Source organism: Quercus robur, chromosome 1, assembly GCF_932294415.1.
Source record: "Quercus robur chromosome 1, dhQueRobu3.1, whole genome shotgun sequence".
Classification (NCBI taxonomy): domain Eukaryota; kingdom Viridiplantae; phylum Streptophyta; class Magnoliopsida; order Fagales; family Fagaceae; genus Quercus; species Quercus robur.
In genome coordinates this window covers 26187779-26204319 of record NC_065534.1, presented here as the reverse complement: position 1 = coordinate 26204319, position 16541 = coordinate 26187779, and the positions used below count along the sequence as shown (strand labels likewise).

The 16541-nt window shown below is 36.0% G+C and overlaps 1 protein-coding gene across 1 annotated transcript; it reads left to right on the top strand.

The window, feature by feature from the left end:
* The first annotated feature begins 15822 nt into the window (after nucleotides 1–15822).
* On the top strand, nucleotides 15823–16541 carry LOC126693161 (wound-induced protein 1-like). Its single transcript, XM_050389083.1, has 2 exons — nucleotides 15823–15832; nucleotides 16027–16541. Exons 1-2 carry the CDS (start codon nucleotides 15823–15825, stop codon nucleotides 16539–16541), a joined length of 525 nt encoding a protein of 174 aa, XP_050245040.1.

Genomic DNA, 16541 nt, shown 5'->3' with positions numbered 1-16541 from the left:
AGTAGATTGGGGCTCACGTGGAGGTACGGTGCAAAATTGGTTCAAGGTAAACATGTCCCCTCCGCATTAAATGCACCAGCCAGCGTCCTGACCATGTTAATGAGAAAAGACGCTTGGGCAGGGCGACTTCGATCATCGCAACTAACAGAAATCAAGGAGGGACAGCTGATGGGACGGGTACAGAAGTAGGCACTTGCCTGACCAACAAGTGGAAGGCTAAGATCAACCAAGAAGGGCTATATAATGTAAATGTTAATGCGCCAAGAAGGAGGTTGGGAAAAATGGCCAAAAACCAGAGCCTCCCAGCCCGCCTCCAGGAGAAAGGCTCCTAGGGCGAACACGATTTTAATTACGTATGCCCGCCACGAAAAACCCACCGTTCGGGGACCAAGGCCTAACCTTTCAAACCCACGCTCTACAAATCATATTGTTTGGGCCTTTTTACGTACGAACCCAACACTGTTACGGGTCGTTACCAATCGTGTCCTCACATTGACCAATCTTTGATTGAGTTGACTGACAATCAAACCAAGTCAAAATTTTCCCCAAATGATGATTTTCATCTTTCCATGTTAAAATTAATTTCCCCAACCATTGTTTGAAATTTTGATCGCAGTTAACTCACATTTTGACACCAATTTTTATCAAAAAAAGATTTCATCGTTTGAATGGAAAATTTTTTGGTCAATGTCATAGATAATTTACTTCCCTTCAATTTGACAATTTATAGGCCCAAATCAGACTTAAAAACTAGCAAGTTTTATTGTGAAAAAATGAAAAATGTACTTGCGGATTAAAATTGGCGACGTGTCATTTAAATCTAATTGTAGTTCAATTTATTGAATTATAAGCAAACGACCTTAATTAGATTGGCCCCAATAAGGTGTCGTTGGAAAGGTCTTGTGATGAATTTCATTTTAGTGAGCTTAATTTTCTAAAATTCCATTTAATAAAAGCCAATTTACCAAAAATCCAAAAAAATAATTTACTATTGTTGTTATTATTTACTAGTGTATAACCTGTGCATATGCATAGTGCAATTAAAAACAATCACAATTATAAACATATATGAGTTCAAATTATACTTTGTAAGGGTTACACATTTTTTAAGTTATAGATATATACATAAGTTTTATTCTCTCTCTCTCTCTCTCTCATTTTAGTTTGTTTTGGATATACACGAGTTTACCTTTTTTTTTTTTTTTTAATTGGGTTCTGATGGTTTATTTATATTAGACTTTTCATCTTTTGCCTAATATTAACTTACCTAGAACAATTTATAAAAAAAAAAAAAAAAAAAACTTAGATAGGACATGTGACGCAAAATTAGACAATAATGGAAATCTAATTGGATTTTCTCTTAGCTTTGGCTTTAATTTTTTTATTATTATTATATATATATAGATTTATTAAATCTTGATTTCTTACCCCTTTTTCAAAAGCTTTAAGCTCACTCAATTTGAAACTTTGCAATAAAAAGCAAGTACATTTAAAAGTCGACCTTATAAGCTTTCCAATGACACCTCATTTGATCAAAACGAAGCCCGAAAGGTTCGAAAAGATTTAGGATCTGTTTGAATATAGCTGAAAACTGAAAATTGAAAATTGAAAACACTGTAGCAAAATAAATTTTAAATGTGTAAATAGTACCATGAGACCCATTTTTAAATTTTTTTTTGAATAAAGTAGTTGTGGGTCCCGTGAACAGTGCGTGAACAGTGTACAATGTCTCCTACAAAGTGTAATCCACATGCATGAATAGTGCAGGTTACTGTTCATAAGCTAAATGCACTGTTCATGCGTTGAAAAAAAAAAAAAAAAAGAAAAGAAAAAGAATAAGGCTGAAATGCAGATGCAAAACGCGTTGCATTTCAGCTATCCAAACCACACCTTAGTGGAAAAATAGGCCAAAGTTAAGAAAAACCAATAAAATTGCATTTTGATACTAACTTTGCATGCATATCCTTAATTTTTCCTTAGGTGCTTTCTTGAATTAGGAGTGTTTCTTAACATTCTTAAACAAAAGGCTCGATAAAAGAACTTCCGAATTAAGACATATTAAGTCGGGAAGATTAGCCAAAATCATGGAAGTTAATGTGTGTAGCCAACTTTAGAAGCAAATAACTTTTGGCACATAACTTCAAATGAATCAAGGCCGGAACCTATAGAAAGTACGCCGTGAAATATTTCAGTGGAAACCAATTTCATCCAAATCAAAGTTCGGAAAAGCTTTCAAATTAGTGTGCAAAGTCAATAATTGAGTATGATCAAAACTGGAGCCGAGGTAGGCTTAAAAATCAAAACTTTGCACGTGCACAGCCTGAAGCTTCAAGATGCACATATGGTCCAAAGATTTTGTTTTAAAAGAACCAGCTACCCCTTTGGTCAGAACACACCAAAAAGTCCTCCAACCCCTCCTCTTTTATGTAAAAATCATTCTTTGAACTTAAAGTTTCTATTTTTCTTAGTAAAACTCATCTTTTCAATCCAAAGCTTCTATGTTTATATTTTATCTGGGTTCATGGATATCAAAGAGACATTTTTATGTTAGAAGCTTTGAACTTCATGAAAGGTTATATCTTTTTCTATTAAAAATGTCCCATTGATATAAAAAAACCTTTTTTATTTGTTCTTAAATACATGGGTATGGTGTTATTATAGCATAGAAAATTTACATCTTTGCCTTGTTCTAGCCTTATGGGCATGTTTGGATTAGCTGTTTCAAAATGTGCGTTTTAAAAACTAACGTTTTTAAAGCGTGCGTTTTGAAAACTAACGTTTTTAAAGCGTGCGTTTTGAAAACTCCATTTTAAAAACTATAGATAAGCGTTTGGTAAAAATGTGAAAATATGTGTTTTTTATTTTTAAAGCTATATTAAGCGTTTGGATAAGCTGTTTTAAAAATAGCTGTTTTTATACACCATTGCACATCAAGCCATCTAGAATTCACAAAAACTAGAAACTAGATGGAGTTATCAACATAAATATATAAAAGTGAAAACTATTAAATAATCAAACACTCACCAAACTCAATAAATGCTAGTCCCACGTGTCAAAAAATTGGTGACACCAATTCAAAATATCATCTGATGCTTTGAGAAAATCAAAAGCAAGTGTACTATTTTGACCAAGCATATAAAGTTACTCAGCATTTACATTGAAAAAGCAAAAGGTAGGATCAGGGAAGAGTGGAGTGTAGAGAACGAAGTTACAAAACAGAAGAAGCAAATTGGTCATCGTTGAGTCCTTAAAGAAGAAGATGGTAAAAGAAAAATGTGAAGAATAATGAAGTCGAAGTCTTGAAGAAGAGATGATTCTAACTTCATTTTGCAAAGCTATTGTACATTTTTCTGGGTATCACCCACATTGGATAATATAGTTAGCTATTTGGGGGTATTTTTGGTTTTTTGAACGAAAAAAATAGCGATGTGAGAATGTTCTATTTGTTCGATATTGAAAATGCAATTAGATACTGCTTCTTTGAAACCGTGGATTTGTGCGATTTCTAAACGTGATTTAGCTGAAACAGCTTCTTCAAATGATTGTGTATATTGTGTTTTGTATCAAACCACGCGTTTTTCTCCAGGAAAACGCCTATCCAAACGGGCTCTATATGCACAAAAGGTTGCATCTTTAAGCCAAAGTTTGGGTTTTTAATGATTTAATGCGTGTTCTTTGTTTAAAGCTTAAGTCTTGGCATGAAAGTTTGTTCATTTCCCTTGTGTTTTATGTTTTTGTAGATGGCATGCTAATCTTTGTGTAGGTATGCCTACGATTAGTTAGTAAAGTTTAATCCTTAGAGTAAAGTTTCTATCTTTGGCTTAAGATTGCATCTTTCTTGAAAAGATGTAATCTTTATGACTTAAAAGGTTAAAACTTTATATTAAACTTTCCTCCTTTCCATTTTAATTCCATGTTTAAGGTTTCCTTTTATAATAATTTCTATGGCACGTGTTGATTTCATTCCTTTTACTATGGCTATGTCCTTTTGCATGCTTGCTTTCCTTTCTTGGAATTTTGATGATGCTTGCATATCTATAGTTATAAGTTTAATGAGGTAGCATGGTGATGTAGTCTTTTATATGTCATCCATCTTTGATAATGAATATATATATATATATATATATATATATATATATATATAAACAATTGTGGTTCAATCGTAATTTCAAGCTTGGCATAGAATGTCCCAAGAGGCGGTTGTGAGGTCCAGAGAGGAGGATGATGAGCTACAACGCAGCACTAAAAAAGTGAAGGAAAGCCACCAAAGGGGTTGCTCCTCCGATGATTGCTCTCCTAGATTAGATGGGGAGAGAACCTTGTACAAGGAAAGACTCCTTGGTGAAGTTCCAGGTACCTATGAACAAGTTTTTCATTTCGACAATGACATGGAGACGGAAGTAGCATTTGATGACCAAAGCCCAGATATTGCAGCTGGAGTGGCAGTTGTGAATCTCTCAAGCGAGATGAAAGCCAAAATCCGAGCTCTATGGGCAAATGCTCTCATAGTCAAGGTTTTTGGCAATATAGTAGGGTACCACTTTTTCATAACTTGTCTTATGAGTCTATGGAAACCTAGTGGCCGCTTAGATTGCGTCGATCTTGGCAAAGATTTCTTTCTTATTCATTTCTCTCTTCAAAGTGATTATGGAAGAGTGCTGAAGGATGGCCCTTGGTTTGTGGGGGGACATTATCTACCTATCAGGAATTGGGAGGCAAACTTTAGACCCTCCACGACAAATGTTTCATCTATTGCCATTTAGGTTCGCTTACCACTACTCCCTATTGAGTACTATGATCTATCTGTTCTTAGGGACGTTTGTAAGGCCATAAGACCAGTTCTGAGGATTGACAGACATACAGCTGTTAAAACCAGGGGGTGGTTCGCCAGAATTTACATGCAAATCAGTCTTGGTAAGCCCCTCATCAAGCTTCTAAAGATTGGTGGCATTGGGCAACCTGTGCAATATGAGGGAATCAACTCCATGTGCTTCTCTTGTGGTCGTGTAGGCCACAAGGTGGACGGGTGTCTGTACACAATTAAGGCACCGGAGAAAGAGAGCGGGAAATAACCAAGTGAAGACACAATGGGGCAAAAAGACAGTCATACCCCTAGTGTCGAGACCTATGGTCCATGGGTTCTTGTTTCACGAAAGAAGCAAACTATTCGGCGGACAAGGAAAGAATCAACCCAACTTTCCCCCTTTGGGCCTGACAATATAGCAAAGGAACGGCCCATAGCCTAAGCTACAAACCCATCTGCTCCTAGGCCTGCCCCATTGGGCTTTGGAGAGAAGGACGCAAAGAGTATTTTTAATGGTTTCTCTCACTTTAGTGAGTCTACTACGGATCGCACTATCTCTTTAGCTCATAAACATAAAACTTGAAGTTCGAAGTCCAAGCAGCAATCTTGAGACTTATCTGGACATAAAGGAGGTCAACTAAGGAACCTTTCTGAAGGGGAAAAGCAAAGCCCGATTCCAAATGACAGCGATACTTCTTAAATGCCAAAGCAGACGCCACCACCACTCCTAAAGGCTACCTCGGGTAGGCTTTGTATTTTCACTGCTAGAAGCTCCTTGGGGCTTGAATTGGACATGCCACCTTTTTCGATCCACCCTCCATCCATAGAGGACAAGAAGAATACCAACATAACCATTTCATCAGGCGATGACACAAGCCTATCATCGACTCAAAATCCTTTGCGTGATATTGCTAAGTAGAACCCCATTCCTGAAGAGACCATGGAGGATCGAATCTCCTCAGCTTGTCACAATTTTTCCTAAGCTACCTTGAAGGGTATTAATCCCAGTCTTAGATATTAATCCCAGTCTTAGGCTTAACAAGAAGGGGGGTGAGGAGAAGCCTAGCTCCGGTGGGGAGAAGCCTAGCTTCGGTTTTGCCCCGGCTGGCCAAATCGTGAGTCAGGAGGTAGAATTATGTGATGCCCCTTAGAAGGCTGATGATGGGAATGCTATTGGGATGCTGTACGAGGACGAAGGTGAGCCACCTGCCTCTGCATGAGTTCCTTCTCTCCTTTCCATCTTTTTTAGTTTTAAAAATGAATGTCTTAATATGGAATTGTCAGGGTGCCTTCAACCCCTCTTTTCAAAACATTGTAAATGATATGGTCCATTCCCACTCCCCTGCTATCATGATTATCACTGAAACAAAGACTAGTGGTTCTTGAGCTAAGGAGATCACATATAGACTTCATTTTGGTGGAGCTATCCACGCAAATAATATTGGCTTTACGGGTGGATTATGGGTTCTCTGGGATTCTAACTAGGTTGAAGTCTTTGGGTTGTCTTCTACAGAGCAGGACATTCATTCTATGGTGAAGGATTTGTCCTCTAATTCCTCCTGGCTTCTGTTTGCAATCTATGCCTACGCCAGGTATGTAGAGAGATGCCTTCAATGGGATAATTTATCCACTGTAGCTAGGCTACATTCTCTTCCATAGGTCATCACGAGAGATTTCAATGAAGTCCTCCTTGGAGAAGATAAATATGGTGGGTGACCAATGAATGTTAATAGGACGCTAAACTTCCATGAGTGTCTGAATAATTGTGGTATGATTGATTTGGGCTTCTCAGGCCATATATTTACTTGGTCCAATCGTCGCCCTTTAGTTCAGCTCGTCCAAGAGAGAATTGATAGGGTGTTCACTAATGTTGATTGGAATTTCCTTTACCTAGAAGCATGTGTTAAACATCTAGAAAGAACCCACTTCGACCACAGCCCCATTGTTTTTTCCTTGAGGCCTGAGCATGGGGCAAATTTTCCTCGACCTTTTAAGTTCCAGCCAATGTGGCTATCTCACCCCACCTTCCTTGAAGTTGTTAGAGATGCCTGGTCAAGTACTACTTACTTATCTAATGCTATATCCTCTTTCACAAATAAAACTAGGATATGGAACATGGACCGTTTTGGGAACATCTTCCACAAGAAAAAGAGGATTTGTACTAGGCTAAATGGAATTCAAACTGCTCCTGCAAACAACTTGAATTCCTTTCTCATAAATCTTGAGAAGTCTCTTCTAATAGAACTGGAAATAGTTTCTAACTTGGAAGCTGAATTTTGGAGTATGAAAAGTCGCATATCCTGGGTCGTTGAGGAGATAGAAATATTGCCTTTTTTCATACCTCAACCCTTATAGAAGACAAAGAAATCACACTTCTAGCATGAAGGATCGTATGGGGAATTGGCTGAATGGAGAGAATGACATTACTAACTTTGTAAGATAGGGGTTTCTTGATCTCTTTACATCCTCCCAATGTAGTGTTGTGCTTAATGAGTGGCAGCCTCCTTTTTGGCACTGCCAGATTGCAGAAGAGGATAGATCTCAGCTTGAGGTTTCGGTCAATGATAGTGAAATTTTTGAGGCTCTTAAATCCCTCAAGCCTTATAAAGCTCCGGGGCCAGATGGACTCCATGCGGGGTTCTTTCAAAGATTTAGGCTCATCGTAGGCAATTCGGTGAAGGAGGAAGTCAAAGAAACTACTTAGGGAAAATTTCGAATTTTCTCAATAAAACTTTGATTACCCTCATTCCCAAGTGCAAAAAACCTTGAGTCTCTCAGCAATTATTGCCCAATTAGTCTCTGCAATTCGGTCTACAAGATAGTGACAAAATCATTGTTGTTTGGATTCGACTTCTGCTGACTAGCCTTGTCTCCCCTTTCCAAGCTGCCTTCGTTCCTGGTTGAAAAGGAATAGATAATGCCAACATCATGCAGGAATTAATTTATTCCATGTCAAAAAAGAAGGGTAAGACTAGGGATACTCTTTTGCTTTTCAAGTTCCTAAAACACCTCATGTCTCTTACCATGAGTTGTGTATCCTCAACGACCTATCTGTGCTCTTTAATTGTGGTGGCCTCGATCCTTTTCAACCTTTTCGGGGTATAAGACAAGGAAACCCCCTCTTCCCTTATCTTTTCATATTATGTATGGAAGTTTTGAGTGCTTTCATTGTGGAAAAATGCGAAGAAAAGCTGTGGGATCCGGTTAGGGCCTCTAGAGGTGGTATTGCTATCTCCCATTTATTCTTTGCAGATGATCTCGTATTATTTGCCAAGGCAAATCAAAAAAGTTGTAGGGCTTAAGAGATGTTCTTGATACCTTCTGTTGCTTATCAGGACAAAAGGTGAGTGCCGAAAAATCTCGTGTTTTCTTCTCCCCAAATATCCTGCCAAGCACTAGGGAAGAGCTTTGTAATATCTTGGAGTTTCGGTCTACCCCTTCCTTGGGAAAGTATCTTGGGTTTCCTATCAAACACTCTTTGAGACCCCAAGACATTGGTACCATAATTGAGCAAATGCAGAACTGTTTGGCGGGTTGGAAAACCAATTTACTGTCCTTTGCTGGCAGACTTGTCCTTACTTAAGCAACCATCTCTACCATACCAAATTATTCTATGCAGTGTGTTGCCCTGTCGGCCAAAGTGACTTGTTGTGTGGACAGATTATGCATAAAATTTCTATAGGGCTCTGTGGACAACAAGAGAAAGCTCCATCTCATAAGTTGGAAGAAAATCACTAAAACCAAGCAAGATGGAGGTCTCGGTCTCTTAGCAACAAAAGAGAAGAACATAGCCTTGCTTACAAAACTCAATTGGAGGTTTCACCAAAGAAAGATTCTTTATGGGCTCGTGTTCTTTCCAACAAGTATGCTAGACATAGTAGGCAATCCTTAACCAATTGTAGAACCTAATCTCCCATTTGGACTGGCCTCAATAAGGGAGAACCTATATTTAAGAAAGGTACTAAATGGATAGCAGGTTGAACCAGCACTCTGTCATTCTGGTATGATAAATGGTTGAATGAAGGTCATTTTAGAAGTTTAATAGCTGGTCCTCTGACCAAAAGGGAGGAGGGTTTTCTCCTCATGGACGTTGTAAATGATAACCACTGGAGTTTGGAAGAACAATCCTTTGTCTTCCCAGGTACTATTTTCCAGAAAATCAAAGCAAACCTTATCCCCTTTGCTACTGTTGGTGTGGATTGAATCTCCTGGTTTTCGTCTCTTAATGGAGATTTTGATCTTAAAGAGGCATATAACCTAGCTTGTTTGGTAGATGATCCTTCCCAGCATAACCACGTCATGGGCAACTGGATTTGGAAAATTAATGCTCCCCCCAAAATCAAATGCTTTATTTGGCAATGTTGGCACCAAAGCATTCCAGGTTGAGCAATCCTCGCTGCAAGAGGTTTGAACATTGCCTTTTCATGTCCATTCTGCAACGATATATCGGAGACCATTTTGCACATATTGCAAGATTGTCCCATAGCTTGAAGGTTTTGGAATTCTTTCCCTTCCTCCATCCGTGCAAATTTATTCTATGGTTCAAACCTGTCAAGCTGGTTGCAGATTAACTGCAGGTCACAGCAACCTTCTACCTTTGGTATTCCTTGGGGAATCATCTTTCATTTCGGAGTTTGGAGCCTTTGGCTGAACTGTAACAAGGTAATATTTAGAGATGGATCCCCCTAGAAGTCAGTCCACTTTGATGCCATGACTAAAGCGTTGGAGTTTGCCTTCCTGGGCTTAAATGGAAAGGTGAGACCCCTTCTGACCACTATCCAAGTTAGATGGATCCCACCTCGAGACAATTGGTTTAAATTGAATATGGATGGGTCTTCTCTAGGGAACCCAGGGCGTGTTGGTGGGAGAGGTATCATTAGAAACTCCCATGGGGATTGGGTTTGTGGATATGCTAGATCTGTTGGGTACATGACTAGCGTAGCGACAGAGTTGTGGGCGCTTCGGGATGGAATTAACATGTGCATTGACTTGAGACTTGCTATTGTGGAAATGGAACTAGACATGAAACTAGTGGTGGATCTTTTGCAGAAGGATGTGGGAAGCCTTACTGGGAATGATGTAATATTAGCAGATTGTAAGGAATGTCTCAAAAGAATTCCAAGAGTTAAAATTCAGTACTGTTTTAGGGAGGCTAACAAGTGTGCTGATGCACTTGCTAGGAGAGATGCTCTTTTGTCTCAAGATTTCATTGTTCTCTCTACCCCCAGTAGATTTCGCGTTGCTAATCAGCCTCAATGCTGCTGGGACCATGTATGAGCGTGTTTGCTCTTATGTTTGTATTTTTTAGTTAATAAAATTTCTCTTGTTTACCAATATATATATATATATATATATATATATGAGTTTTCTAAAAAATGAGTTTTCTAAAAAATATGTATATACACATATATACATAAGAATAATAGTCTTTTATAAAGCTTGTTTTAAACTTGGGATATTTCTACCAATAAGTGTTCTTAAGCTTTTCAAAAATAAAAACCCATATGAATTTTTTTTAATCCTTTCAATTTCATTTTTGGAAACTTTTGAAATTTTAAAACCTATGTGATCTTTAATCATTTCCCATTTAGTAACCTTTCCAAAAATACAAAACCCATTGCATTTTTAATCCTTTTTCTTTTAAGAATCTTTAAAAACACAAAAACCAATGAGACTTTTTATTATCTCTCTTTTTGGGAATCCTTTAAAAAAAAATGTAAAACCTATGGATTTTTCTTTAATCCTTATCCTTTTTAGGAATTTATTTTTCTAAAACTAAAAATAAAAACAAAAAAAAAGATATGAATCATATTCTGGGGAAGAACACAAAGAACATGAATATGTTCTTCTGAAAAAAAAAAAGATTTGAATAAAAAAAATCATTTTAATTAAAAGAAAGTAAAATTTTTTTTTTTGAAAGAAAGTTACATTTTTTTTTTGTTTGTTTTTGATTTTTTTTAATTAAATTTTTTTGTTTTATTTTTTAATTAAAATGCTGACGTGGCATTTAAAAAATGCCAACTAACTTTTTTAATAGTATTTTAATGCCAATGTCAGCATCATGTTAGCAAGCAAGACACTCCATATGCCACATAGGACTTTCTGTTAGTGGGTTGACGGCAAGAACTAAAACAAAAACGAATTTCTGATTTCAGGGACTGAGGTAGACGTAAAATCAATTTAGGGACCAAAATGAGAATCGGCCCAAAATGTAGGGACCAAAAGTGTAAAAAAAAAAAAAAAGAGCTTTTCACAAAAATCCTTTTAAGAGATATTTTTGTAGATTAAAAACTCATAGGGTTTTTATTTTGGGTATTTTAAAATGTGATGATTTGCCCATGGCTTAAATCCATTAAGTCCATGGGCACCCTAAAACCTAAACATAATCCCCTCCTCTTTAATTGACATCTTACTGTTTTGATCTTTGCATGAAAATAAATGTGAGACCTAGAATGTTTTAGTTTAAGTTTAAATGGGTGAGGGACATTCCTTTTCTTTTATTTAAATACATCATTCACATGTAATCTTAGGGTAGATTACATGTTATTCTAGAATAATTTATATGCCATTCTTTTATATTCCTTCTTACATGTCATCCTAGGATAGATTGCATGTCATCTTAGGGTATATTACATGTCATTTCTACATATGTCACACTATGATAGATCACATGGCATCCTAAGATAGGTTTTACCATGCTTTATTTCACATGAACATGCATATCTTTTTGAACCAAATGCCAAATATGTTAGTTGTTATTTAGAAGAGTGAGATTTAAGATTAAATTCAAAATGAGATACTATCCTTTTGATAGGCATTATGGGGTGTCTAATACCTTCCTCTCTATTCAAGTTTGGATACTTTTTCTTTCTCTCTTGATATAGAATTTTTTAGATATTAAAAACACTCACATTAGTTTCACAAATTTAATATTTTAGCAAAAATTTAGTTAAACTCAACCGAAACAAGCATGCATCAGCCTCACTAAATTAATTAACTAAAGTTTTTAAAAAGAATAGTTTCATCGCTACATGTAGTGAGCCTTTATTCTTGCTACATTAAATTTCAATGTTAATAAAGTATTGAGGCTGATGTATGTGTATGAAAATAATAGATAACTAAACTAGCAAAAGTAGAGTTTTTTTTTGGATTAGTTTAGCTAAATATTTGATGAGATTGATGTGAATGCTTTAAGAACTTTAGAATAATTTCTTAGTTTGAGATTTTGAATGTTGTGAAAAAAAAAGTAAAAAACCCATGCATTTGGGTACTCTCTCTCTCTCTCTCTCTCAATATAGAACATCTGAGTTGTCAATAGTTGGCAAGATATTTTTTTAATTGACTATGATGGAAGATATTTGGTTATCATCTTGTCAATTGGATTATCAATGAATTTTCTATTATCTCATGTATGTATTAAAAATGTTACTAAAATTAAAAGGCAGAAGGTTTAAGAAAGTATAATTTATTGATCTTAAATTCAAATCCAAAGCAAATTTAGGTATTCAAGCAATGAAATTTCAAATCCTTCCTTGTATAAAATGACTCAAACAAAGAATTTCAAAATCAATAGATTTCAAATCAGGGCATTTTAAATCAGTTGATTTAAAATTCAAATCTAAATCTTGCTATCTAAACACAACCTCGAGGGGTTTTGGGACATGCATGCATTTGGAGAGGAGTCATCCTAGGCAAACGAACCGGTCATGTGGAGGGCACGTCATCTTGGATATTTTCCATAAGAACGTAGAGGCCATTTATTGTGCTAGTAGGCCGTCCAAGGGAGATGACCCATCAAACTCACTATCATCCATTATTTAAATGATTACTCTGGTGTGTTTTTAATCACATATGATTTATTTAATAAGCATATAACTTATTGAAATGAGAAAAGTGGTGATATGACTAGAAGAAATAGATAATCATCCAAATCTTTACGTAAGGGATTCAAACAAATTCTTCCAAATTTCTAGTTTGAAAAAAATCTTTGTACAGATCTTAATTAGTTGTGCCTGGCCAGTTAACCTAAGCAGTTCAAAATATAATAGAGTCTATTAAGCAGATATCGTGTGTCCCACAAGTCGGGGCTGTCCAGATGAACCTAGATCGAGTCTTTTATCTTTTCTACTTTTTTAGTTGTTGCATCCGTGTCGTGTGTATTCGCTGTGGACTAGTGGTTACAGCTGAGCCAAAAAAAAAAACACGAGTGTAGAAGAAAGAAGACAAAAGACACAGCAGCCGACGATAATTACACCATTCACAGTTTGAAGAAAATCAAAGGGCTCTAATAAAATATGGGCTCAGACACGGCTACGCAGTCATATCACTCTTTTAATCAAAAATAAATTCAGAATTGCCGAAAGGTGAAGACTGAAAAGGATCCTTCGCCATCCATCTTAGGTATACTAAACAAGGATTAGGTATATATACTAAGAAAAGAGCATGCAATTAAATTATACAAAAACACAAGTTAGTGAGTCATTGACGCAAAATGCACAGAGTGCATTACAAAGGTTGGCAAACAGCAATAATTAACGTTATACTATTGTTAGAATTATGTAATTAAATGATTAAATTTACTTTCTATAGTATCAAAGCATGAGATTCAAAGTTTGATCTCTATCTTCTCCACTTTATCTTCCATTTAAAATATTTCGTATTAGGCCTCACTTATTAAAAAGAAATTTAAGCCTACATCTGAAGGGGAGTGTTAGAATTATATGGTTAAATAATTAATTTTACTTGTAAAGTTTTTGAGAGAATCGATAATTTAACGATATCCATACAAAAAGGCTTTGTCATTTTTCAATATGTTTAAGCATGTAGCAGCACGACACTTGGCGCAATAGCATTCATGCATTGTCAAAAGTGCAAAGTCTGCTTCTTGGTGGTGTCAGTTGACAAAGATTTGCAGAGTAAAATTCTGATGTGAAGTGTGGATAACCATGATAAAGGTAACAAATATCAGCCTGTAGAAAATTTATTTATACACGTTTAGAAAGGAAAAAAAAATTGGTATCTTTTTGCACAAAAGCTATCAATCCACTTATACAGCTCACTAGCCGCATTCCGTCCTTCCAATCATTAATTAAGAATATCCGATTTGGTTAAAATGAGTATAAATGTATAATGGCTAAGCTATGGGCTCCGAGGTTTAGGTTGTGAATGTGATAGGTGTAGGGAATTTCACCGAATTTTCAACATGTGAGAAACAAAAAAAATAGAGAAAACACACGCCAAAAAAAACAATCACACGCACAAGATAATATTTACATGGTTCGGCAATTTTCTTATGTCCACGGAGTTGCAGAGATTTCACTATTATTAGGGAAGAATACAGAGTACAAAAATTGCGGCTACAATACTTTTTTTCTCTCACCCTCAAGAATGCGGCAACAACAACCTACAATCTTAAAATCCCTCCATGAACTAAATCTCAGTAAATCTCCCATTAAAACCACGCAATATTATTCGGGTCGGGTCGGGTCGTCGAACCGGATCAAATAAAACTAGACTCCACAAAGCCCAATAATAGGTGACTCACCATCTTTTTTGTTACTCGGTTTGTAAACTTTTTTAGTTTACAATATTGTTTGTTGGATTGCTTTCTGCAACTGAGTTAATTCTCCCATCTCTTTCTTCCCTTCTTAAGTTTTTGTCCTTACAATGGAGATAGGTTTAGGCCTCTTTCACTTCAATAAGATATCCTTATTTATCCAAAAAAGGAAAAACCGCAGAAGAAGAAGAAGTTGCAATAGGTGATTTATGACTCAATTGCACATTGGCACTATAGAAGTATACCTTATTAGTTAATGTGATTAGGATGATTATCAAGTGTAATTCTTTAAACAAAAACTTCTATTATCTTGTTCTAATGGAAAAATATATTCTTCATTTAAAATTGATATATTTTATTATTATTTAGATTAAATATTATAAATCTAAAAGTGCATTCATTGTCATATTGTTTAAAATTTAAATAAAATGCCATTCTATATACCATGAGATTTAAGAAAAAAAATCTTTACCTTGAAATTGATAAGAATCTATTCATATATGTTTTGGATTGTAAGAAATTGATTTCTAAAAAAGTCCCATTATTTCATATTAAATACAAATATTCTAATCAATGTGCAAATTCTTGATCAAATGGAGATGCTAATGGCAAGAAGATTATACTAGGTATCTTAAACAACCATTTGAAATGGGTTTAGCTAGTAGATTCCTAATCATCCAACTCTAAATTAATGCTGTTTTTGTTTCAAAATGAAATATTTTTCTCGGAAAATATTTTACACATAAATAATGTCTATTTATAGTAATAAAATTTTAATGAATGACACATCACTCTCAAGCTGAAAAGATAACTTTAATGTATAGAAGGATTGTAAATTTGAAAAGATGGCTCCGTGAAACTGAAACACCACCTACTAATCTAGTACCACAAATAAATTTACAATTTTTATTATAATTCTCTCACATGGTTAATTTTGACTAGGGGAGAAAAAATAATATGCTTATGTAAAAATAATAGACACTAATAACAATATACCACGTAAAATAATTATAATAAAAAATTGTGAAATTGTTTATGTTACTGGAACAACTCCCTAATACTTACCTAAACTTCCCAGAAATTTGAAGAACATTCTCGGAACCTTCCCATAGATACCTTCCTCAGTGTATGCCAAACATTGAAACCACACTACATTAAGCAACAACTTGTCGCTCTCTGCAGGTCCACAATTACCATAAATTAGTCTGCCTGGCTGGGCCACCATCATTATATAATACTAACTAAAACCCACTCAGCATGCAACTCAAAAAGGAGTTCAAAGGCCAGAGTTGTATATAAATGATGAGAAGTGGTCTGTACATGACATATTTATAATATTTTCGTAATAAATTCTGAGTAATATTTAGAATTATTAAATGGATATTTTTTTGATATTTTTAACAAAATATTTAGTGTGAAAACCACTGTTCTTATATTATTATAACAATCAAATTGTTAAAAAATGACGCAAGGTTTGACCTATGGGTCCCCGACCTTTCACCCCTATGGGAAATGCGGCTGAACTGTCTAAACCCCATTGTTTTCCTACACACGTCTCTATATAATAAGAACCTTGCATTGCACTAACAACAACAAGATTAGCTCCATTATTCAAAAGCTTTCAATTTCTTTATTGCTCACTCTCAAAAGCATATCTTCTTTGTAGTGCCAGAACTGGCAAACCCTCAAGCAAGTCTGGAGGAAGAGGAAGCCAACGAAAGGTTGGTGGGTACTCTCTACAAAGCCTTGAGCTCCAAAGACTTTGATGAGGTGCAACGTTTGCTCGCACCAGACCTAGAGTGGTGGTTCCATGGTCCACCAAATCACCAGCATTTGATGCACTTACTCACTGGCTCAGCACCATCATCGTCGTCGTCCTTCGTTTTTGTTCCTCAAACCATTGTTGCTTTCGGATCAACGGTCCTTGTTGAAGGTTTCGACAAGGAACGTTCGGTCTCGTGGGTTCACGCGTGGACTGTCACTGATGGGATAATTACTCAGGTCAGGGAGTACTTCAATACTTCCGTGACCGTTACTCGCTTCGGAGCCGGAGCGTCACAGCCGATATCATCACCGGGTGTCACTACTTTACGGTCAGCCTCAGCCAACAAGTGCCAGAGTGTTTGGGAGAGCAAACTCTGTGATATTAACTCAGTCCCAGGTCTTGTTTTGGCACTATAG